Here is a 23,190-nt window from a genome sequence, read left to right as displayed (position 1 = left end):
CATTAAAATTAAATTTATTATTATATTAAAAAGTTGTTTAGGAGAAAGTAACGGTGGATCGGTTTAAAACATTGTACGGTCCAATGTATCTGCCGCCAGTAATACAGAAGTCAGAAGATGTATAATATTACATTACTGATCATCTTCAATATAATTTCAATATTATTATCCTTAGCTTCTTACGCGCCAAGAAACTGCATCAAAGTTGACCAATTCGTTCAGACTCCAAAAAGGCAAAAACTATACATTAGTATATATGCTTGAAGTTTCATTCGTAAATTCATATCAAACTGTATATATATAGTTATGACTTAATACAATATTAAATTAACACCTTGAAATTAATTACGAAAACACAAACTTTTGAGTACTCAATTAATCACGTCCTAAAATGAACATTATGGCATACATAACACCAACAGCACCACCGTTACCATTTGAGAGTGCCATAATCCACCCTCACATGATGCCATTAATAACCCCAACAACACCACCATCACCATTTCCGGCCGCCATAATCCACCCTCACATGATGCCATTCATAACCCCAACAACACCATCATCACCATTTCCGACCGCCATAATCCACCCTCAGTACTGTGCTCCATATCCAGTTGGCCTTGTACTCAAGAAAGAGAAGATTATTCTTCATAAGTATACGGTAACAGACATCAACGACAACGTTATTTTAATGCTAAAGGACTAATAAAATTTATTGAGTTTTGACGGTAGTTAATTAATAATATTTAAAATTATTGGCTAAAAATATATTATTGAACTAATAGACTAAAGGTATTGGAGTATTGGAGTATTGGATTACTGACCAAAAATGTGAGCTAATATAAAATAAAATTGCTTGTCCTTATAATTTTTTCATTATCTTATGAATTTGATTTTGTTGCGTGCAAAAATAATTTTACATATACATTTATTAGTTTTCTAGTATTTTCCAACTGCAAGAGTAGTATTATAAATTAAATTTCTATTATACAATAAAAAGAAAAATTATTTTTATAATTATTTTTTTTTTAACAAACTGTACTACAATTTGAAGTTGAATTCAAATGAAAAGAGTATCTATCGGTACTTTTGATTTAATCAATGGATGATATTTTTCTCAAGTTCATAATTTTTTTATAAATAATTTTAGTTAATTACGGAAATCCGAATCCTAATTAACCAGTCTTATAAAATTTACATCCAACATTGAAATTTAACTTGAAAGCGGCGCTATATTTAATTCGTTGTTATTAGCAGCTATTTAGAGATCAATGGAAAGCGTTTAGAGGCCAAAATATGGAACAATTGGAGTTCTTTACTCGGAATGTGGATGTGTTCTTGGCAAATAACATCACTGGAGTTTGTGACTTCAAGCTCGTTGAAGCAGGTTTCTTTGCACGAACTTGGGTTGTTAACATCGCTGAATCTGACATTGTTGTTGCCCAGGTTTATTTTCTTCTCGTTTTTCCAGTTTTTACTTTCATTATTTGGTGGTTAGAATCCTGTATTTCTCACTTGAATTTTTGAGTTTATGTTCGATTTTCATTTTTTTTAAAATTAACGGCTAGATATAAATAATTATTTATGACTTGTTACTTAAGAGTAATATATATGAGAGATCAGATGGTTATATACATAAAGTTAGGACTTATAGTTTTTTTAATTTTTTTTTAAAAAGAGTAAAATCTCAGTACAAACTCTGTATTTGATTTAATTTATCATCACAACGCTCTAAAAATAACTTGTAGCTTTATTATTAATTGCCTCTAATAAAAAACCAACAAAACTATTACTTTCCATAATTAGTCCGATCAATTACCGTAAAAACGATGTTTCATTACACATTCAAATATTTTTGTCAACTAAATTTAATTAAATTACACTAAATTCAACAAAAATTATTTATATAATATTGTACATAAATCATACACTTTTTCTTTGAGTTCTTTTTTCTTCTTCATTTCTTTCTCATTTTTCTTTTATTACTGCTGCTGTTACTGAACTTTTTTTATTTCTTTACCTCCTTTTTCACCTATTAGTTATTATTGCATTTTTTATTTCTTCTTTTATTTTTTTGTTTAATTTTTTTATTTTTATTCTTATTAAGATAGTAAAACAAATAGAATTAAAAGAAGATAAAATAAGAAGGAAAAAATGAAACAGAAAAAAAAGGTGATAATAGATAATAATGAAAAAGTAGAAAAAAATTTTGAATTGCGTAAAATTTATCAAAAAAATAACACTGAAATTTTTTAACTGTGATACAGAAAGTTTCTTAATTTTGATATTGAAATTTTTTAATCGTGACAAAGATTTTTGTCAACAGAGTGAAACAAAAAGAATTATGAGAATGTAAAAGAAGATGAAAAAGTTTTTAATGATGCAGAATTTATTAGAAATAATACCAAAGAAGAAGAAGAAGGAGAATTTTAAATTATGTAAAATTTATTAGAAAAATAGTACCGAAATTTTTTAACCATGACACGTAAAAAATTTCTTAATTTTGACACTGAATTTCTTAGCTGTGACAGAAAAATTTTTAACCAATTTTTTTAATTGTTGAATAAATTAAATGATATTAAATTCATATATAAGAGGTCTAGTCATTTTTGTGTTATTTGTAATAAATTGATATATTTTTTTATTTCAAAATGTATTGTATTTTGTTGGTTGAGAAAGTTAAAGTTTTGGATTTGTGATTCTTTAAAAGATTTGTGTCTTTTATAAAAAAAATTTGTATCGTTTTTAATAGATTTTTTGTGTCATTAACCAAAAATTCTTATGTCATTTTGTTATCATTAAATTAATTATCTGATATTAAACTAGAAGAAGAAGAAGATGATGACGGTAATGATAGTGATGATAACGATAATGAAGGAAGAGGAAAAAAAAATAAATAAATAAGAGAAAGAGGAGAAGAAGGAGATAACGGAGAGATGATAATAAAGATGAAGAAAAAATAGAAGAAAAAAAACAAAAATGAGAGAACAAAAATGTAAAAATCAATACCATATAAATTCGATTCGGTTGAAATTGGTTAAAAAAATTCAGCTTAGTTTTCTAGCATTCAGCTTAGTTTTCTAGCATTTTTGCCATAAAAAATAGTGAAAATTTCATTAATCATGGTAATTTAAACTGAAAGATTTTTATATTGTACGGTAGGTGTTATTTTTTTTCTAATGAAAACACTGTTAACAACTCAAATAACCAGTTACATACAAGTAACTATATGAAAAATTGCGTATTTTTCTACAAGAAATATATAGCTAGAATATAATACCGATATAAATTTATCTAAACAACTTTTTTTAGTCATATGTTATTTTCTTTTATATTTAAAGAAAAAATTGATCCTGGTGGGAGAGTAGAGAAGGAAATTAAAGAGTATATCAAAACCTATTCTAATCTAAAATAGTTAAAATTTCAGATTCCAATCTCATGAACTAAACCAAAAGTGTAGCATTATTATTTGTCAAAATTAAAGGTCGTGTTAGATGTGCTTATTATAATATTATTGTAGATATAAACGCAAAGTTATGATGATATAATTGCTATGATTGTAGATAAAGCACAAGTTGGGTAGATTTTTTACAAGAGAAAAGTTCATAGTTACAATATGTCCAAACATTGATTACGCGTTCATAATGGCTCTAACTGTGACATTTGATGACTACATTAGGAGGAAGAAGGGGAGGAGGAGAAGGAGAAGAACATAAGAAGAATTTCACAACGGAAAAAAATAGTTAAGCTTTATGCATGGAACATTAGGATCATATACCTGTTATATATGATTTTAGTTATATATACTATTCTCTGGTTTTAAGTTAGATGTAATAAAATGAAAATATTTGTTAACCTTGTTATAGATAGATAGATAGGATGTTTTAAGTTTGATGCATTTTTAATCAATATTTAAGCTTTAATAAGTTTTGATAAAAATTGAACTTGACTTTGGAGTAATTTACTATCACTATTTTAAACAGTGGTTTAAAGTGTTTGATAAAAAAAAATGATAATTATGACTACAAATTCTAATCTTAAATGATTGTGATTATAGAATTTTAATGCTAATTATTACACGACAAACCTAAATTGATTTAGTTTTAGTCTTTATTTATTCTTTTTTGGGATTATCATCATTTAGGTTATTATTTTAGAAAAAGACAAAAATTGCCTAATTTTGTTGTGAATTAATGACAAAAATAAGCTGGACTATAATCATACTTTTAGATTTGAATTCTTCTTAGACTATGACCAATTTTATGGTGTAGAAGAAAGATTTTTTTTACACATGTATGTTTTTGTTATCAATAGTAGTGTGTAATAAGTGTCTAAAGGAAAAAGAATTGAGGACAATATTTGACAATATTCAGGTGAGTTTTAGTGTGCTTTGTCCCTGAAATATGTGAAGGGGTTATTGATTAAGTATGACAAGTGTGATTATGATGATGGGTCTCAGTTTGGAGAGTTTGTTTGGTTTTTGTAAAATACTATCCATTTTGGATCATTGTCATATTCATAAAGTAATTTATTGTTGGACGTTTATTTTTTGAGTTGGCCCAATTTTTTTTGGACATGTAACATGTTCTGAAATAGTATTTCTAACAAAAAAAAAGAAAAAAAGTAACACTGTTGAAAACAATTTAAATTCATCAAAGTTGATCCGTGAGCCCCTTTTAAGCCAATATTGGCATCCACTGTTGCAATATACATCAATTATGGAGGTTGCCTAATTATTGTTCGTCCTTGTCGTCAGTGCGTGTAGCTCTTGTTGTAGTCCCACTGAAAAAGAAGGCATTTTGTCCCGTTCTATTCGGATTCATATTGAGGAGTTTTCTATCTTCTTGTGTTGCGGTTTCATCACGGAGGTATTTTTTTTTTTTTTGCGCTAATGTTGGATCTGGATTTGTGGAAAGTTTTTGCCATTTTGAACAGCACACAAAAATATAATGAATCTTTTAATGTGTGAGTGAGTGTGGTTTAGGATTTATATTTAATTGGTGTATGTTGATTATTATTTTGTGTGTGTGGTTTATGGTTTATCGAAAATTATAATGTGACAATGAATTACATTTGTTTATTTTATACAATATGGGTGTGTCAAAGGTAATGGAATTTATGTGGGAGGGCTATGAAGGTGGCTCGGTATAATAAAACAAGTCAAAAGGTAAATTAAATTCTTTAATGTGATAGATAAAGTTGATGGGGGAGGAATATAATAGAGATTTGGAGGATAATAAATTCTTACTGTTAATCATTGATCTTAAAAGCTTGTGATGTTGATTATTAATGTAAAATGTGGATACATATTATTTTTTACTTTGATAGTTGAAATTAATATGTTGAATGTAATAAATTCCATCTAATATAGTCTTAACTTGAGTTCTTGAGTTGGTGTTAATTGCATATTAATTTATAAAACTAAATATGTTGTTTAAGATGGTGTATTTTGTGTAAATGAAATTGTTAGCAATAATTTTTTGCAAGTATTTTATATTTAGATAAATCTATATTTAATAAAAAAATTTATTGTATCTATTTGTGAAGTTTAAAAACTTTAAAATTAAATGACGGTATTTAGGTTAATTATCTTTATAAATTATAAAATGTGAAATATATGGTAAAAAAATTATAAACAATCATTGTAGTAACAATTTGTTCATGTAGGAATGAAGATTAGATAACTTATATGAAGTATAAATTATAATTAATGATTTTTTATTATTGTTGATTGCTGTGGTAATGCTTACTTGTTATAAAATTGTTAACGATGATGTAATTTTTCATATGGAATGTAATAAAGGTAAAGAGAATACCAAAACTTTCTCCTTAGCATAAAGTGAAGTTGAAGTAGACAATTCTTCGGAAGATAATGAGAATGATTATAAAAACGGCCAAGCTCATTCTGATGAGGATATTTTTCGATATGAAGATGTGTTGGGTTTAGTGAAGATGAGATACTAAAGAAGGTCTTTTGAACCGAAGAGTGCGGGTACGAGTTCTACATGAAATTGGAGAAATGTCATGGATTTGGTATCTATCAAGGAGATTACGGGAAGAATGAAGCTGGAAATGTAATTAGAAGAAGGTTCTTTTGCAATAGGACATGGTTGAGGGATGAAAAGCACTACAACAAATTAGATTGGAGGAGATCCCACAGGCCGCACTACCAAAAAAAAAAAAAGGTTAAAATGGCGGTTTTTATGGGAATTACGGCGGTTATAACCGCCATTATGACCAAAAACGGCAGTTCCAAGAAACGCTGGTATTCTGGGCGCCATTCTGATTATTACGGCGTTTTTTTACTGTAATAATGGCGGTTTATAACCGCCGTTTTTACCTGAGTTTAATGGCATCCTTCTCGTTTAAAATGGCGGTTTATAACCGCCGTTTTTACCTCAGTTTAAAGGCATCCTTATCGTTTAAAATGGCGTTTCTAACCACCGCTTTTACCTGAGTTTAATGGCATCCTTCTCTTTAAAAATGGTGTTTCTAACCGCCGTTTTTACCTGTATTTAATGGCATCCTTTTCGTTTAAAATGGCATTTCTAAACGCCATTTTTACCAGGGTTTAATGGCATCCTTTTCGTTTAAAATGACATTTTCTAACTGCCATTTTTACCAGGATATAATGGCACCATTTTTGTTTAAAATGGCGTTTTTAGCCGTCGTTTTTACCTAATTGCAATTTTATACTTTTTAAAATGAGATTGAAACTACGTATTTAAAGTGACGTTTTTAGAACTCAAACTTTAAAATCTCATAATAACCAAAAAGCATAACGTTAAAACAAACATCATAACAAGATTTTTAATTCATACATAGTCTCCGAAAATAGAAAATCATAATCCAAAAACAAAGTATCAAAGATAACATTTTTCAATAATTTGTCTTAACATATATCTATAATACTTAATACATAAAATCTTTATCATACAAGATCATGCTTCTTTGTTTCTCGCTCCAGAAGACTTACTTCCTAACTCTCTTGGTGATGGAATCTCACTCTCTTGATCCAATCTCTACAACAAAAATATAATTATGAGCACAATAAAAAAGGATATAAAACTGAATCTGAAACTATTAATATGAAATTATTCAATCAAAAAAGAAAACTCACATACACTAACTATTTGCACAATAAATCCTCTGTTTTTTGGGAATTAGGAAAAGAAAACTCACACTAATTTAACTCTATTTCAACCATCGATCTCTCTCTGTTTTGTCAAATAAATATCCATGTAGCTACCCTCCAAATTATATCTTAACTTAAAACTGCCATATACCACATACACCATCACCACCACCACTTTCACTCTATATATATATACAATCACACAAACTGCACTTTTATACAGTACTACTTGAATTCAGAGCTACTACTTCATTCTACTCTTTATCATAATCATAATGGCCAAGTTAAGTGCTAGAAGCATGAAGAAGAGTGCTACTAGTAACAGTTTCAAGTTTGTGGTGGAGAAACTAATTCATAAGAGTTTGTTAATGAGGAGAAACAACAAGAATAATGTTACTATAATATAAAACAACATGTGTACTACTTACTCTGTGTGTTACTAGCTACTACTTCGATCTAATTTTGGATTAACTTAGCTTCTTTAAAATGTTTCTTAACTTTCTTGCTTGCACCTTTTAATTTGTTATATGTATATCAATTTTTCATAGGAATCAATTAGTCTTTTTCATTATTAGATACAGTTTTTACTTTTCGATATTAATAGATTTATGGAAGATTCACCCTTTAACACAGTTTTTTATTTCTTTAAAGCAGGAAACAAATCTATGCTGTGAACAGGTATTCTAATGCTATGTGAACAAAATATCTGAAACAAACAAGTAACTGCATTAGTACTAAATCATAGTACCAGCAATATGTACTGTATCTGTAATTAAAACAGTAACCATACCTTGTGGATTTAGGAGGAACATTCGATATTGAGAGTTTATTAATGTCGCTCACTACCAATTCTTTTCGTAAGAAAAATAATGTCCCACTTGACACATTTACTGGAATCAAAATCAGGAGTGCCACCACAGTCACTAGAACAAAAATCTTTATGCTGCAAATATAAGAAAAAATAAGCAAGATTGAGAATAAGCATGTGGCACAGTAAAATAATTTGAATAACAAAGTTAATTTAAAAATAAAAGTAGCTGCTTCTACTAATTTTCATGATGTGCAAAAAAAGATACACTCCTTCTGCATATTGATAATTCATTTTTGTGTAATTTATATCTATACAAACTAATTTAATATAAAGTTATGTGGAGTAACTATACTAATTCTGAAATTCCTAGGACTGTGTAAATATAATTGTTCACTGTCATTGAGTAGAACAATACCATTTGGATTTTTTGTTTTCTTTTTTTTTAAAATTTATTTCTTGCTTGATAATCAGTTGCATATCTGAAGTTCTGAACAAAAAATTGTAACAAGAAGAAGTATCTATTGGAAGTTGGAAACATCATCCAATATGTGCAAGATTAACATAGTAAAATAAAATTAATTAGGAATATAATTATAAAGCTATAGATGCAGGATAATGTAACAGTTTCCAAATACACCTCTGATTAACCACCAGTGAACACTAGAATGCTAATGTTACATTGTCATAAGGGTAAAACAGAAATTTATAACGGTTCAACAACATGACTAAGAAGATAAGATTGACTTGGTCGTATAATTAATTAACTAGACATTACCAACACATAATTATTAATAATTCATATCTAAACTTTCAATCTTTATAAGGAACGGCCAAAAGACTTAAAAGTAAAGAAATCTAATTGGCATGTATACATTGGCTATACTAACTAATTTTCTGAAAGAAAAAAATGTTATATAGACTAAAGCTTACTTTTGATAATGAGACCTTTTTATCTGAGATTTAAGTTCAAAAGCATGTCATTTGAGGAGTTCCAAGTATAGCCTATATACTACAGATTGGAGATTTCTACAAGGAAGAACCCTGCCAAAAAGAATAAAGATATCAACATCACATATGAAAACACTACTAAACTCTGAGTGAATGAGAACAGTAGCAGAAATCAGATACAGGGTAAGCAATTTTCTTAACAAAATTAAATTTGATAGCTAAATTAAATTCAAAGCATTTGAAATTTTGAACACAAAAATTAATATTAGAAATCAATATATGACAACAACAGTAACAACCATCAAATTTTATTCCATCTTAATAAGCAACAACTTAAAGAAAAAGACTAAATAAAGAAAATCTCTGATAATAAGCAGTGAACAAATGGAGAAAACAATAAAAAGGAGTAAATAAAAATACCTATTGAAATCTAGGTTCAAATCAATACTGCAGTTAGCATCAAGTTACTTCTGATCTAAGATCCCAATTCACAGTCCATATCCAAATCCTCCACTCCACCAGCCCTTAAATTACATGATATAGCAAAGAAAGAGTAATAATTAATGTAGAAATTTGAACTGCATTTGTGACAGGAACATAGAGACTAGTAATTATTATTATCAACTCAAGTTAATTAGTTCTATAAAGATTTAAGCTATAATTTAAGCTATAATTTACAAATCAAAGCTGGAAAAAGAAGAAATAGCACTCACATATATGAAGCTATTCTCCTGCGCTAGGTTTCCATCATCAGACACTGTACTTATCAAAATTCACATCACATTTTCACCGTTACAACAAATTTTCGAGTGAGAAGCGAACCTAGAGAGAGAGAGAGAGAGAGAGAGAGAGAGAGAGAGAGAGAAGTACCATCAATGGAAGGAAAGGGAGAACAAAAGGGAGGCACTGAGGATTTTGGCAGAGAAGAAGGACAGCAAGAAGCTAGAGGAGACATCACCAGCGGAGATCGTCGCCGGAGGAGGAGATGCCGCCGGAGGAGATCGTCAAGGAACGCATAGAATCAGAGATTGCCACACAATGGAAGCAGTAGTGTATGCACGCATCTTCAGCAACGACCTAGTGTTTCTGAAATTAGGGTTGGAATGAATTGGGCTTTTATATATATGGGAGATACGGTGGGTTAGAACCGCTGTAATGACCCAAATCGCCACCAAGGACAAATCACTTAACGGCAGCAATAAAAAACACCACAATATCCAAATATTATAGCAGGTTTTCAAAACCACCATAATATAAATGCCATTTTAAACTCTTTTTTTTGTAGTGCCAGAGACACGGACGAATTGTCAAGCCCTGTTGTCTATATACTTGGATAAAGGTAGTTTAATTTGGAAGGTTCAAAAAGTTATACTCGAACATAACCATGAGTTGACACCTAAGGGGATGATCCATATGATTCCGAAATTTCGGGGGATCTCTGGTTCTGCAAAGGCTCGCATTGGATGGAATGCATGCCTATAGATTGCCAACAACAAAGATATTAGGGTACATGGCTGGGATTCCCGACGGGTATTCTTTGTTAGGCTTCACCAAAAAAGGACATGTGCAACTACATCAAACTACATCGATCGCACAAAGCATGCAAAGGTTGTTAATGGTGACACAAATGCTACGATAATTTATTTGTAGGGTAAGGCAGCATCCGATCCAATGTCAATGGCATGGTATAACTTAATATAGGATGGTATGTTGGCAAACTTGTTTTGGGATAATGTAGCAAACAGAGTTGACTTTCAACACTTTGGGGATGTTGTTGCATTTGATTCAACTTATAAGAAGAACAAGTACAACATGCTACTTGTCATTTTTTCAGGTGCCAACAATCACAAGCAAACAACAATTTTTGGATTTGGGTTGGTGTTGAACGAGACAATTGCCTCATTCAAATGGATGTTAGACAATCTATTAAAGGTGATGTCATAAAATTCCCTCCATTGTGGTTACTGATGGGGATGAGTTGATGATTGCAGTAGTTCGGGCAATATTTTCTGAAGTCACCCATCGGCTGTGTGCATGGCAGTTGCAGAAGAACTCTGGCTTTGTGTTTTGCTTCTTTCGGAGTGCTCCTTTTCTAAACTCACCTCATCATCAGGTTTCTGGGTTTGGTCCTTTGCTTCTATTGCTAGCGATGGCCTTCTGCCTCCTTTGACTGCATTAACAAACAACTGTTGAGGGTGGTTGGTTGCTAGTGCTTCCTCCTGCTCTCCCACCATCCAATCTTCCTCCCTTGAAACCAACAACTCTTCTCCTGTAAACTCACATCCGTCACTTCTTGTTCTGACTTTTTTAACATTTTATTGCACTTGATTATCCTTTTTTTTAGTGAACTTCCTAAGTTCATGAGACCGTGAATGTTCTCCACAGACGAAACCGCCCCTTATGACGGTGGCTGAGGTAAGGTATTTCACAAAGAAAGGAGAGATTTCATTCTTTTTGCACAAGTTGATGGAGATAGAGATATTCTAGTGAGTATTAAAAAGTTTCTTTAATTGTTAAAATTTACATGGCACAAAAATTTTCACACGCATATTCATTTTATCTAGAATTGGGCCAGCAAAATAGATTCGCACCCAATTCGGAGGAGGCGCCCACGAAAAAATACCTCCAAGGGTTGAGAAGGAAACTCCATTCCCCGTGACTCTATAGTCTATATTTTGTGGGCACCAAGGCCGATTTGAGCCAAGTTCATGTCGTGGGCACTAGAAGGGAAATGAGAGCTCATTTTGTAGGCTTAAATCGGTCATTTCACATGCTTAGAGATCTCTATTTCATGGGTGCCTCTTATGAATTGGGATGCAAACTCATTTTTTCACTGGCCCAATACATTAACTAATATAGGCATATGTTGTAGGTAATGAATATTTTGAAAATTAAAGAATCTTTGTTTTAGTTATTTAATAATTTAAATAAAAAACCTTTTATTCTTGCAAATAATGAAAAAAAGTGATATATTGTTTTTATTTTTTTCTAAATGATGGAAAGGTAAGAATTTATGCTGGGTAGTTATTGTATTGGAAAAGTATAAGGAACCAACTTCTAATCAGTCAAAAATGGAACAACTTAATTAATTATAATTAGTTTTATTAATTTATAATTTAAAATATTTTTTAAATTATTGTTAACCACATTCAAATTTGAATAGGAGATACGCTAGTGATATTCCAGGAGAAAATCACAGAACAGACCCAGTGAACCTTCAGTCTCACTATCCTCCTTTCCTCTCCAACTAGCGCCGTCCTCCTTTTCTCTCCCCCAAAAAGCATAGCCGCCTACCTCCTCCACTGTCTTCACCCAATAACTCAAGTTGTGTCGCCGTCGTCACTCCTCTACCGTACTTGATCGCATCATATACCTATGTTCATTTTCAACAGTGAAGGTTATTTTGTATTTATTCAACCTTGTTCTCTTCACATATTTACAGAAATTGTTTGCTTGAAACTAGCTAGAAGATACACCATTGTAGATAGGTTGAAATATGAAAGACTATGGCATTTCCATGGCGAGTGAAGGTTTCAAGCAGTCGAAATAATCTACCATAGTTTCAAGTGAATGAAGATTTGAGATCATAAACAATTATAAAAATATAGAAAAATATTCATTTAATATGAAAAAAAAATCCTCACTACAACATTTTTGGCCTAAGGTAACCCTTATTCGAAGTAACATTTAACAAAAGTTGCTTTAGATAGGCAAAGACAACATTTTTGACATGTTACCTTTGAATAAGGCTAAGATAACTAAATTTTTGGCCACCCACAAAAATTGTTGTCTTTGATATCTAAAACAACACTCAATAAATGTTACAATATAAAATATTTAAGACAACATTTTTAAATAAAAATACAACATTTTATAAAAGTTATAAAAAAATTAAATGAATAACATTTATAAAAAGTTGCCTAAAATTATTCACAGTTACAAATTTTAGAGGGAAACTTTTCATATTCCCACCAATTATTTTCCAATCAAAGAACTTAAAAAAAAAGGGAAAGAAAAGACACAATGCTCTTCATCAGTTCATCACTTCATTCCTTCATCACTTAGCTTCCTCATTTCATCAGATACTGTAACCTAACATTATCACACAGACGGCCACACCACCGATCGCGGCTCTCCTCCTCATCGACCGCAACTCTCAATCGCAGTGTTGTCCACTCCAAACGGCGACGGCGCGGTTCTCCCTTTCACGGTCGTCGGAACGTTGCTCTCATCCACGGGCTCCTGCGCGGTGCTCTCCTCCACGGGTGTCGGCGCGGTGCTCTCCTCCACGGGCATCGGCGCAGTGCTGTCCTCTATGCACGCTTCTCCACGGCTCCCCCTCTTCCTATCTAGGCTCCACGTACAGGGTCTTGTTCGAGAAACCCCTCTCCTTCTCCCGTTTCCACTTCTTCCCCTATCTCGCCTTCTCCTCTTTGCAAGGGCTGTAACCCCCCTCCTCCTCCTCTGCTTATTAGTAAGAAAGCTTCTTAATTTTACTATGGAATGAATATTCTGAATGCATTGATTGTGAATGAAGAATTGGGACTGTTCTGAATTTTAGTAATGTAAATCGAATTTCTGAATGCATGTCTTTTTGGGGCTTCTCAATAATTCTGAATTTAGGGGTTTGCTTTCAATTTTTCTGAAGTTTTCATGTGGATCAACATCTTCCTTGTGCTTTTTCATTTCTGAATTTTTGACCCTGGTTAAACAAATTCCCACTATTATATTTTTATTGCAGCTTCAATTCTAAAAGATGTGTTAAGGTACGGAAAGAAGCAGTTTGCGGTTGATGAGACCAGGCGTGATACTTAGAATTGTCCAGTGCCTTCATGCAATGAACCACCAGTATTGACTACTTGGTATGAACTTTTCTTATTACTTTTTCTCTTTTTCTTATCTTTGTGAATTAGATAAAACAAAATTGGAAGCATATATCAAGTATAGAGTCATCTTTTGATTCTTAGATATTTTTCAACATCAGGTTGGTAAGAAAGCTTCTTAATTTTACTATGGAATGAATATTTTGAATGCATTGATTGTGAATGAAGAATTGGGACTGTTCTGAATTTTAGTATGTAAATCGAATTTCTGAATGCATGTCTTTTTGGGGCTTCTCAATAATTCTGAATTTAGGAGTTTGCTTTCAATTTTTCTGAAGTTTTCATGTAGATCAACATCTTCCTAGTGCTTTTTCAGTTCCATCTTTTTGACCCTGGTTAAACAAATTCCCACTATTATATTTTTATTGTAGCTTCTATTCTAAAAGCTGTGTTAAGGTACGGAAAGAAGCAGTTTGCGGTTGATGAGACCAGGCGTGATACTTAGAATTGTCCAGTGCCTTCATGCAATGAACCACCAGTATTGACTACTTGGTATGAACTTTTCTTATTTCTTTTTCTCTTTTTCTTATCTTCGTGAACTAGATAAAACAAAATTGGAAGCATATATCAAGTATAGAGTCATCTTTTGCTTCTTACTTAGATTTTTTTTCAACATCAGGTTGGTAAGAAAGCTTCTTAATTTTACTATGGAATGAATATTTTGAATGCATTGATTGTGAATGAAGAATTGGGACTGTTCTGAATTTTAGTATGTAAATCGAATTTCTGAATGCATGTCTTTTTGTGGCTTCTCAATAATTCTGAATTTAGGGGTTTGCTTTCAATTTTTCTGAAGTTTTTATGTGGATCAACATCTTCCTAGTGCTTTTTCAGTTCCATCTTTTTGACCCTGGTTAAACAAATTCCCACTATTATATTTTTATTGCAGCTTCTATTCTAAAAGCTGTGTTAAGGTACGGAAAGAAGCAGTTTGCGGTTGATGAGACCAGGCGTGATACTTAGAATTGTCCAGTGCCTTCATGCAATGAACCACCAGTATTGACTACTTGGTATGAACTTTTCTTATTGCTTTTTCTCTTTTTCTTATCTTCATGAACTAGATAAAACAAAATTGGAAGCATATATCAAGTATAGAGTCATCTTTTGCTTCTTACTTAGATTTTTTTAACATCAGGTTGGTAAGAAAACTTCTTAATTTTACTATGGAATGAATATTCTGAATGCATTGATTGTGAATGAAGAATTGGGACTGTTTTGAATTTTAGTAATGTAAATCGAATTTCTGAATGCATGTCTTTTTGGGGCTTCTCAATAATTCTGAATTTAGGGGTTTGCTTTCAATTTTTCTGAAGTTTTCATGTGGATCAACATCTTCCTTATGCTTTTTCATTTATGAATTTTTGACCCTGGTTAAACAAATTCCCACTATTATATTTTTATTGCAGCTTCTATTCTAAAAGCTGTGTTAAGGTACGGAAAGAAGCAGTTTGCGGTTGATGAGACCAGGCGTGATACTTAGAATTGTCCAGTGCCTTCATGCAATGAACCACCAGTATTGACTACTTGGTATGAACTTTTCTTATTGCTTTTTCTCTTTTTCTTATCTTCGTGAACTAGATAAAACAAAATTGGAAGCATATATCAAGTATAGAGTCATCTTTTGCTTCTTACTTAGATTTTTTTCAACATCAGGTTGGTAAGAAAGCTTCTTAATTTTACTATGGAATGAATATTCTGAATGCATTGATTGTGAATGAAGAATTGGGACTGTTCTGAATTTTAGTAATGTAAATCGAATTTCTGAATGCATGTCTTTTTGGGGCTTCTCAATAATTCTGAATTTAGGGGTTTGCTTTCAATTTTTCTGAAGTTTTCATGTGGATCAACATCTTCCTTGTGCGTTTTCATTTCTGAATTTTTGACCATGGTTAAACAAATTCCCACTATTATATTTTTATTGCAGCTTCTATTCTAAAAGCTGTGTTAAGGTACGGAAAGAAGCAGTTTGCAGTTGATGAGATCAGGCATGATACTTAGAATTGTCCAGTGCCTTCATGCAATGAACCACCTGTATTGACTACTTGGTATGAACTTTTCTTATTGCTTTTTCTCTTTTTCTTATCTTTGTGAACTAGATAAAACAAAATTGGAAGCATATATCAAGTATAGAGTCATCTTTTGCTTCTTACTTAGATTTTTTTCAACATCGGGTTGGTAAGAAAGCTTCTTAATTTTACTATGGAATGAATATTTTGAATGCATTGATTGTGAATGAAGAATTGGGACTGTTCTGAATTTTAGTATGTAAATCGAATTTCTGAATGCATGTCTTTTTGGGGCTTCTCAATAATTCTGAATTTAGGGGTTTGCTTTCAATTTTTTTCTGAAGTTTTCATGTGGATCAACATCTTCCTAGTGCTTTTTCAGTTCCATCTTTTTGACCCTGGTTAAACAAATTCCCACTATTATATTTTTATTGCAGCTTCTATTCTAAAAGCTGTGTTAAGGTACGGAAAGAAGCAGTTTGCGGTTGATGAGACCAGGCGTGGTACTTAGAATTGTCCAGTGCCTTCATGCAATGAACCACCAGTATTGACTACTTGGTATGAACTTTTCTTATTGCTTTTTCTCTTTTTCTTATCTTCGTGAACTAGATAAAACAAAATTGAAAGCATATATCAAGTATAGAGTCATCTTTTGCTTCTTACTTAGATTTTTTTCAACATCAGGTTGGTAAGGAAGCTTCTTAATTTTACTATGGAATGAATATTCTGAATGCATTGATTGTGAATAAAGAATTGGGACTGTGCATCCTGTAGTTGAAGCTGATGTTTTGCCTTCAAAAAAATATCACAATATTCCTGTGAAGACGTTGCGACACTTTCCCCTAATTCCCAGGCTTCAAAGACTATTCATGTGCTCAGCAACAGCTAAAAGCATGAGGTGGCATGACGAAGAACGCAGAAAAGATGAGAAGTTAAGGCATCCCGCTGATGGGCAGTCATGGAAGGACTTTGACAATCGTCATACAAATTTTGCTCTCGATCCCCGTAATGTGAGACTTGGCTTGTCAAGTGACGGATTCAATCCATATCGAACCATGAGCATATCTCATAGCACGTGGCCTGTTGTTTTAATGGCTTATAATTTGCCGCCATGGATGTCTATGAAACAGGAATACTTTATGTTGTCGTTGCTAATCCCTGGACCAAAGTCACAAGGAAATGATATAGACATTTACTTGCAACCTTTGATCGAGGAGTTAAAGGAGTTGTGGGAGGTTGGGGTGGAAACATATGATGCATCAAAAAATGAAACCTTCCAAATGTATGCAGCTCTTATGTGGACAATTAGTGATTTTTCGGCTTACGCAATACTATCTAGTTGGAGTACAAAAGGGAAGCTAGCTTGCCCTTGTTGTAACCATGGGACTTGTTCTAACCATCTTAAATATAGTCACAAGACATGCTATATGGGTCATCGTGCCTTTTTGCCCGAGGATCATCCATGGAGAGCTAATAGGAGATCTTTCAATGGAAAAGTAGAATATAGGCAAGCTCCACCATTATTGTCGGGTACTGAAGCTTTAAGTCAGTTGGAGTATGTGGATAATTCATTTGGGAAGCTAAAACCAAAGAAAGATGATCCATGGAAGAAGAGGTCAATATTCTTTGATTTACCTTATTGGCAGTATAACACATCACGACACAATTTAGATGTGATGCACATAGAAAAGAACATAGTTGATAGTATTCTTGGAACTCTCTTGGATATTTCTGGCAAGACAAAAGATCACACAAATGCTCGATATGACTTGCAAGAAATGGGCATTCGAAAGAACCTTCACCCCAAGAAAACAAATGGTAGGAAAAAGGTGAAGCTGGCAAAGGCATGCTACTCAATGACCAATGCTGAAAAGTCAATTTTTTGTGACGTCTTGAAGACAGCAAAGTTGCCAGATGGCTCTGCTTCAAATATTTCTCGGTGTGTGAACCTTTTGGAGAGAAGAATATCTGGTTATAAGACTCATGATGCTCATTTCATGCTTCACTATTTGTTACAAATTCCTATCAAAGGAATACTTCCAGATCAAGTTGCAGTTCCTCTTATTCGACTTAGCTCATTTTTTCGTCAATTGTGTCAAAAGTCTATCACATTACAAGAGATAGATCAATTAGAAGAGGATATTGTCACAACATTATGCCAATTAGAGAGGATCTTTCCTCCTTCTTTCTTCGACATAATGATTCATTTGCCTATTCATTTGGCTAATGAAGTGAGATTGGGAGGTCCAGTTCAATTTCGGTGGATGTATCCTCCCGAAAGATACATGTGTACTTTGAAGTCCTATGTTCGAAACAGAAGTCGTCCTGAAGGATCTATTGCAGAGGCATATTTGGTTGAAGAATGTTTGACATTTTGCTCGCGTTACTTACATTCTGGTGTCCAAACAAAATTGAATAGACAACCCAGAAATAATGATGAACCTAATAATTCTATGATGGAAACTACAGATGCATTTTCGAATCTATTTCCAAAAAGAGGTGTTCCTTTGGGTGCAAAGAAAGGTGAACCTTTTCTCCTTGACGACAAGTCCCGAGAGCAAGTTCATAGCTACATATTATTGAATTGTCACAAAATAGACGACTATGTTAGGTAACTCATACTAATTCTACTATATTTTGGTATTTTAATTAGAAATTGATAGGTCTGTTTTATACTTACAAATATTATACTTTTGAGTTTTAGTGAGCATGAGACTTATCAACAAGGAACACGATGGATGAGAGCTAAAAACCATAGCAAAAACTTTCCTTCATGGTTTAAAACACGTGCTTTACGGCATGATGTTCCCAATTGGATAAAAGAGCTATCTAGAGGACCAACCCAATGTACAAAAAGATATTCTGGTTATTTTATCAATTTATGAAAATGAGCCATTTGATAATTCGACGGTTCCTTCTATACCTAATGATGATGGTGAAGTAGACTTGGTAAGGAATGATTTGAATGAAGTTCTGGTCGATGTCGCAAAAGAAGTCTATTTTTCCCAAGAGTATAACACATGATCGGATGAAGAATATGATTCCGAAGACTTTTGAGTGACTTGTTTCCCTCTTTTATGGTATATAAGTCAAATTTATCGCTTTATGTTAGCAGTTTTCAACTTGTTTTCCCTCTTTTATGTTCTGATTGTTGCTTCTTAGAATTTTCTAAATTTTTCTGCATCTTGATTATGAGTTTGTGTGGGACATATTTTTCTGCATTTTGAATTTTTCTGCATTTTTCTGCCTTTTGAGTGAAGAATATGATTCTGAATACTTTTTGAGTGACTTGTTTCCCTCTTTTATGGTATATAAGTCAGATTTATCGCTTTATGTTAGTAGTTTTCAACTTGTTTTCCCTCTTTTATGTTCTGATTGTTGCTTCTTAGAATTTTCTGAATTTTTCTGCATCTTGATTATGAGTTTGTGTGGGACATATTTTTCTGCATTTTAAATTTTTCTGCATTTTTTTGCCTTTTGAGTGAAGAATATGATTCTGAAGACTTTTTGAGTGACTTGTTTCCCTCTTTTATGGTATATAAGTCAGATTTATCGCTTTATGTTAGCAGTTTTCAACTTGTTTTCCCTCTTTTATGTTCTGATTGGTGCTTCTTAGAATTTTCTGAATTTTTCTGCATCTTGATTATGAGTATGTGTGGGACATATTTTTCTGCATTTTGAATTTTTCTGCATTTTGAATTTTTTCTGTATTTTTCTGCCTTATGAGTATGTGTGGGACATATTTTTCTGCCTTTTCTGAATTTTTCTGCATTTTTCCTCTTTTGCTGAATATTGTGATACAGAATTTGGTAATTATTTGTTATGGTTTACCTCTTCCCCTTATTAGATGCATATGCAATTGTATTTTATGGCTGTTTTAATATTTTTATACAGCAACTTAATGGAAAATGGAGCAACTTCAAAGAGGAAAAGACTGGTAAAAAAGTATCAAGCTCATGCAAAAGTTAAGGAATTTAAAATGAAGGAAGTATCTTCTGCTGCGAAACTAGTTCGGAATTTTATAACCAAAGGTGATAAAGGAAGTAATCAAGCCAAAATAGCACAACAGCCTAAGAGAAAAATTTCAGAAATTGGAGACAAATATAGTAGGGAGAATTCAATGGAAGGGAGAAATAAAACACTTGTAGACAATGTTATGAACCGGTCTTTGAGGTCTTCCCATAACCAAGTGAGGAGTAATGTTCAACTAGAAGAACAACCAATTTCTAAGAAGATGAAGAGCAAGGCAAAGTGTCCAACAATGGCTCTTGATGCCTTTTTGCATACAGAAGGAGTAGAAGTGGAAAGAGAAGAGGAAGATGACTTTGAGTCAATTGGTGAGGATGCTGGAGCTACTGAAAAAGAACCAGCTAACTTGACAAACTTAAAAAATAACTTAAAGCGTCCAGCCATGACTCTTGATGCTTTTTTGGGTGACCAAGGAATTCATGTGGAAAGAGAAGAGGAACATAATGAAGTTCCAACTACTGAGGATGCTAGATCTAGGCCATCCCCGAATAATGGAGAAAATGTTCATATCCCCTCTAAGATTATATTGGTGAACATGAAAGTGACAATTTTGATGTAGAAGGAGATCAAGTTATGGAAGAGGCTCATGTAGAAGGTGATGTAATTTAGTTTGTTGCTATTTGTTTTACATTTTCTTTTTATCTATGAGCATGGGGCTGCCCTTTTCAAACCTTTCACGGCTGTCTTTGGTTTTAATTTGTACTATTTCTCAATTTTTAATTTAGATACTTTAAAGGTTAAAAAGACTCGTGGAAAAACAAGATGCCTAAAGATTTATGCAAGAACTTGGGAAGAAAGGGAGGAAGTGACTTTTGATCAGGGAGCAGCCGTGGGGCCAACAGCTCAAAGAGTGAAGGATTTAACTAATTTTATTGGAACAATGGGAAGGAATAGTGATTTTATTACCTTGATGTACACTAATTGGAAAGCTGTGCCTAAGCAAATCAAAAAGCGCATTTGGAAGTATATTAATGTAAGCTCCATTTATCTTTATGTTTATGCCATATGTTAATAATCTTTTTATTCATATGATATGATGAAATTGATGTGTTTGTAGTCAAAGTTCATTCTTCCAAAATCTTCAAAGTTATGGGTGATGACTGGTGTTCAAGGAGCATGGAAGCGTTACAAAACAAGAATAAAAAAGAAGCATTTTGAACCATATTCTGGAAATATTGAGGATATGTTGGTGAATCGTCCTTTGGAAATTCCAGAAATACAATTTCGGAAGCTAATTGCATATTGGAGTATTCCAACTGTCAAAGTGAGCTAGAGGATTTCAATTATTATTATTTGATATGATCAAGTATAATTCTTTCAATTTTTATATTTTTTTCATCATTGTTTATTTTAAACACAGGCCATGTGTGTTATAAATTCTGAAAATCGCAAGAAGCAACAATGGAGGCATAAAATGGGCCCAATTAATTTTGCAAGAGTGCGTGTTGATTTGGTAAGGTCACATTTAAGTTAAAATTCTGTACTTGTTACTTCTCCCTAATTTTAGTATGTTATAACTTTGTAATTGTTATCTTGATCTGTAGCGTGAGAAAAAAGAGAACAAAGAGGAACCAAATCAAGCTGAAATGTTTGTTGCAATTCGGAATGGACTAAAAGGGAAAACACTTGATGTAGAAACACAAGCTGTTATTGTAAGTTCCTCTATAATTTTCTTGTTTTAGTTGTTGTTTTATGACTGTCATGGATGCTATTTTTTTTGCTGTTTTATGGCTATCGTGATTATTGTTATGGTATCTATTTTGTGGCTGTTTCATGGCTGTTTCATGGACTGTTTCATGGCTGATTTAGTTGCTGTTTTATGGCTATTTTATGCATATTTTATGGCTGTCATGGCAGCTATTTTATGACTGGTTTATGGCTATCATGGTTGTTGTTTTAGTATCTACTTTATGGCTGTTTTGTGGTTGTCATGGTTGCTGACTTGCTGCTTTCTATGTTTTGTGGTATCTATTTTGTGGCTATTTCATGGCTGTTTCATGGGCTGTTTCATGGCTGATTTAGCTGCTGTTCTATGGCTATTTTATGTCTGTTTTATGGCTATCGTGGTTGTTGTTTTAGTATCTACTTATGGCTATTTTATGTCTGTTTTATGGCTATCGTGGTTGTTGTTTTAGTATCTACTTATGGCTATTTTATGGCTGTCATGGCTCTTATTTTATAGTTGTTTCATGGCTGTTTTATGGCTGATTTATATGCTGTTCTATGGCTATTTTATCCATGTTTTATGGCTATCATGGACTGCTATTTTATGGTTATTTCATGGCTGTTTTATGGCTGATTTAATTGCTGTTCTATGACAATTTACAACCATGTTTTATGGCTATCATGGACTGCTGTTTTATGGATCTTTTATGGCTATTTTGGATTGCTGTCCCTATTAGTTATCAATAGGTTTTTGGATTCTTTCATTGAATTTTTATCACTAAAAATAGACATATCATATATTTGTGTGTATAGGATGAACTTGATGATCTCCAAGAAGCTGGAGAAACTCCTACTAATGCATTTCAAAAAGTTTTTGGCAAAGAGAATCCAGGAAGAGTTCGATGTTATGGAAGAACTGTTACAAAAACTTCTCTTAAGAAAAATAAAGAAATAGATGAAATCAAAAAACAAAGTGAAGAGAAGGTAACAGCTTTAAAAACTGAATTAGACGACCATAAGCAACGACTGCAAGGATTGGAAGATATTGTGAAACTTATGTTGCAACAAACTTCTCCTGGTATGAATGTTGATGAAGCGCTTTCTCTCTTGCGATCTAAGCAATCGTCTGCAAATAGTGCACAAGATCCAAATTTAGTTCTTCGGCATTCTCCTCCATCGACTCATATACCAAATCATGAATAGGTATATGTATGCTAAATTGTTGTACCACTTGAGTATACATATTATTGTATAGCTGATGTTTTGACTATAATTTTTTTGTTCATTTAAATTTGACTACAGCTTTCTTATTGTTGGAGGAAGTTTTTTGAAGACATAAAGACAATTCTTGCCACAATGGTGAAGCACAAAGTCTTCTTGGTTTTTAGTGGACAACTTAGTTTTTTTTTGTTCAAGTTCATATTATTATATTAAAAAGTTGTTTAGGAGAAAGTAAAGGTGGATGGTGGATCGGTTTAAAACATTGTACGGACCAATGTATCTGCCGCCAGTAATATAGAAGTCAGAAGATGTATAGTATTACATTACTGATCATCTTTAATATAATATAATAACCCTTCAATATTATTATCCTTAGCTTCTTACGCGCCAAGAAACTGCATCAAAGTTGACCAATTTGTTCAGACTCCATAAACTATACATACATCAGTATATATGCTTGTAGTTTCATTAGTAAATTCATATCAAACTGTA

The 23,190-nt window shown here is 32.5% G+C and overlaps 2 protein-coding genes and 2 long non-coding RNA genes across 9 annotated transcripts; 3 read left to right on the top strand and 1 right to left on the bottom strand.

Moving 5' to 3' along the window:
- LOC110271562 (protein LURP-one-related 15-like) lies at positions 1,230-3,716 on the top strand. Its single transcript, XM_021122537.1, has 2 exons — positions 1,230-1,446; positions 3,564-3,716. Exons 1-2 carry the CDS (start codon positions 1,297-1,299, stop codon positions 3,714-3,716), a joined length of 303 nt encoding a protein of 100 aa, XP_020978196.1. The 5' UTR covers positions 1,230-1,296.
- On the top strand, positions 4,600-6,219 carry LOC110271175. Its single transcript, XR_002361582.1, has 2 exons — positions 4,600-4,868; positions 5,804-6,219. It is a non-coding gene; the product is annotated as an uncharacterized LOC110271175 (long non-coding RNA).
- LOC107639636 lies at positions 6,783-11,377 on the bottom strand. Its single transcript, XR_001620248.2, has 6 exons — positions 9,765-11,377; positions 9,608-9,651; positions 9,315-9,418; positions 8,877-8,987; positions 7,926-8,078; positions 6,783-7,022 (listed from the first exon to the last, which is right to left on the bottom strand). It is a non-coding gene; the product is annotated as an uncharacterized LOC107639636 (long non-coding RNA).
- On the top strand, positions 12,890-22,880 carry LOC107639637. 6 transcript variants are annotated; one of them, XM_016343190.2, is made up of 14 exons: positions 12,918-13,368; positions 13,636-13,756; positions 14,149-14,269; positions 14,667-14,787; positions 15,184-15,304; positions 15,702-15,822; positions 16,221-16,341; positions 19,678-20,407; positions 20,538-20,785; positions 20,870-21,076; positions 21,173-21,265; positions 21,357-21,464; positions 22,291-22,680; positions 22,780-22,880. In XM_016343190.2, exons 8-13 carry the CDS (start codon positions 20,386-20,388, stop codon positions 22,678-22,680), a joined length of 1,068 nt encoding a protein of 355 aa, XP_016198676.1. In that variant the 5' UTR covers positions 12,918-13,368; positions 13,636-13,756; positions 14,149-14,269; positions 14,667-14,787; positions 15,184-15,304; positions 15,702-15,822; positions 16,221-16,341; positions 19,678-20,385; the 3' UTR covers positions 22,780-22,880. The 6 variants fall into 6 exon arrangements, with proteins under 6 accessions (XP_020977138.1, XP_020977137.1, XP_020977136.1 ...); XM_021121477.1 differs by lacking the exons at positions 19,678-20,407; positions 20,538-20,785; positions 20,870-21,076; ... (2 more) ...; positions 22,291-22,680; positions 22,780-22,880 and adding exons at positions 16,468-18,394; positions 18,488-18,668 and having other exon boundaries at positions 12,892-13,368; XM_021121479.1 differs by lacking the exons at positions 13,636-13,756; positions 19,678-20,407; positions 20,538-20,785; ... (3 more) ...; positions 22,291-22,680; positions 22,780-22,880 and adding exons at positions 16,468-18,394; positions 18,488-18,668 and having other exon boundaries at positions 12,890-13,368.

The sequence above is a fragment of the Arachis ipaensis genome, chromosome B04 (genome assembly GCF_000816755.2).
Source record: "Arachis ipaensis cultivar K30076 chromosome B04, Araip1.1, whole genome shotgun sequence".
Lineage (NCBI taxonomy): Eukaryota > Viridiplantae > Streptophyta > Magnoliopsida > Fabales > Fabaceae > Arachis > Arachis ipaensis.
The sequence above is the reverse complement of the archived record's forward strand: the minus strand, read 5'-3'. Positions and strand labels throughout refer to the sequence as shown.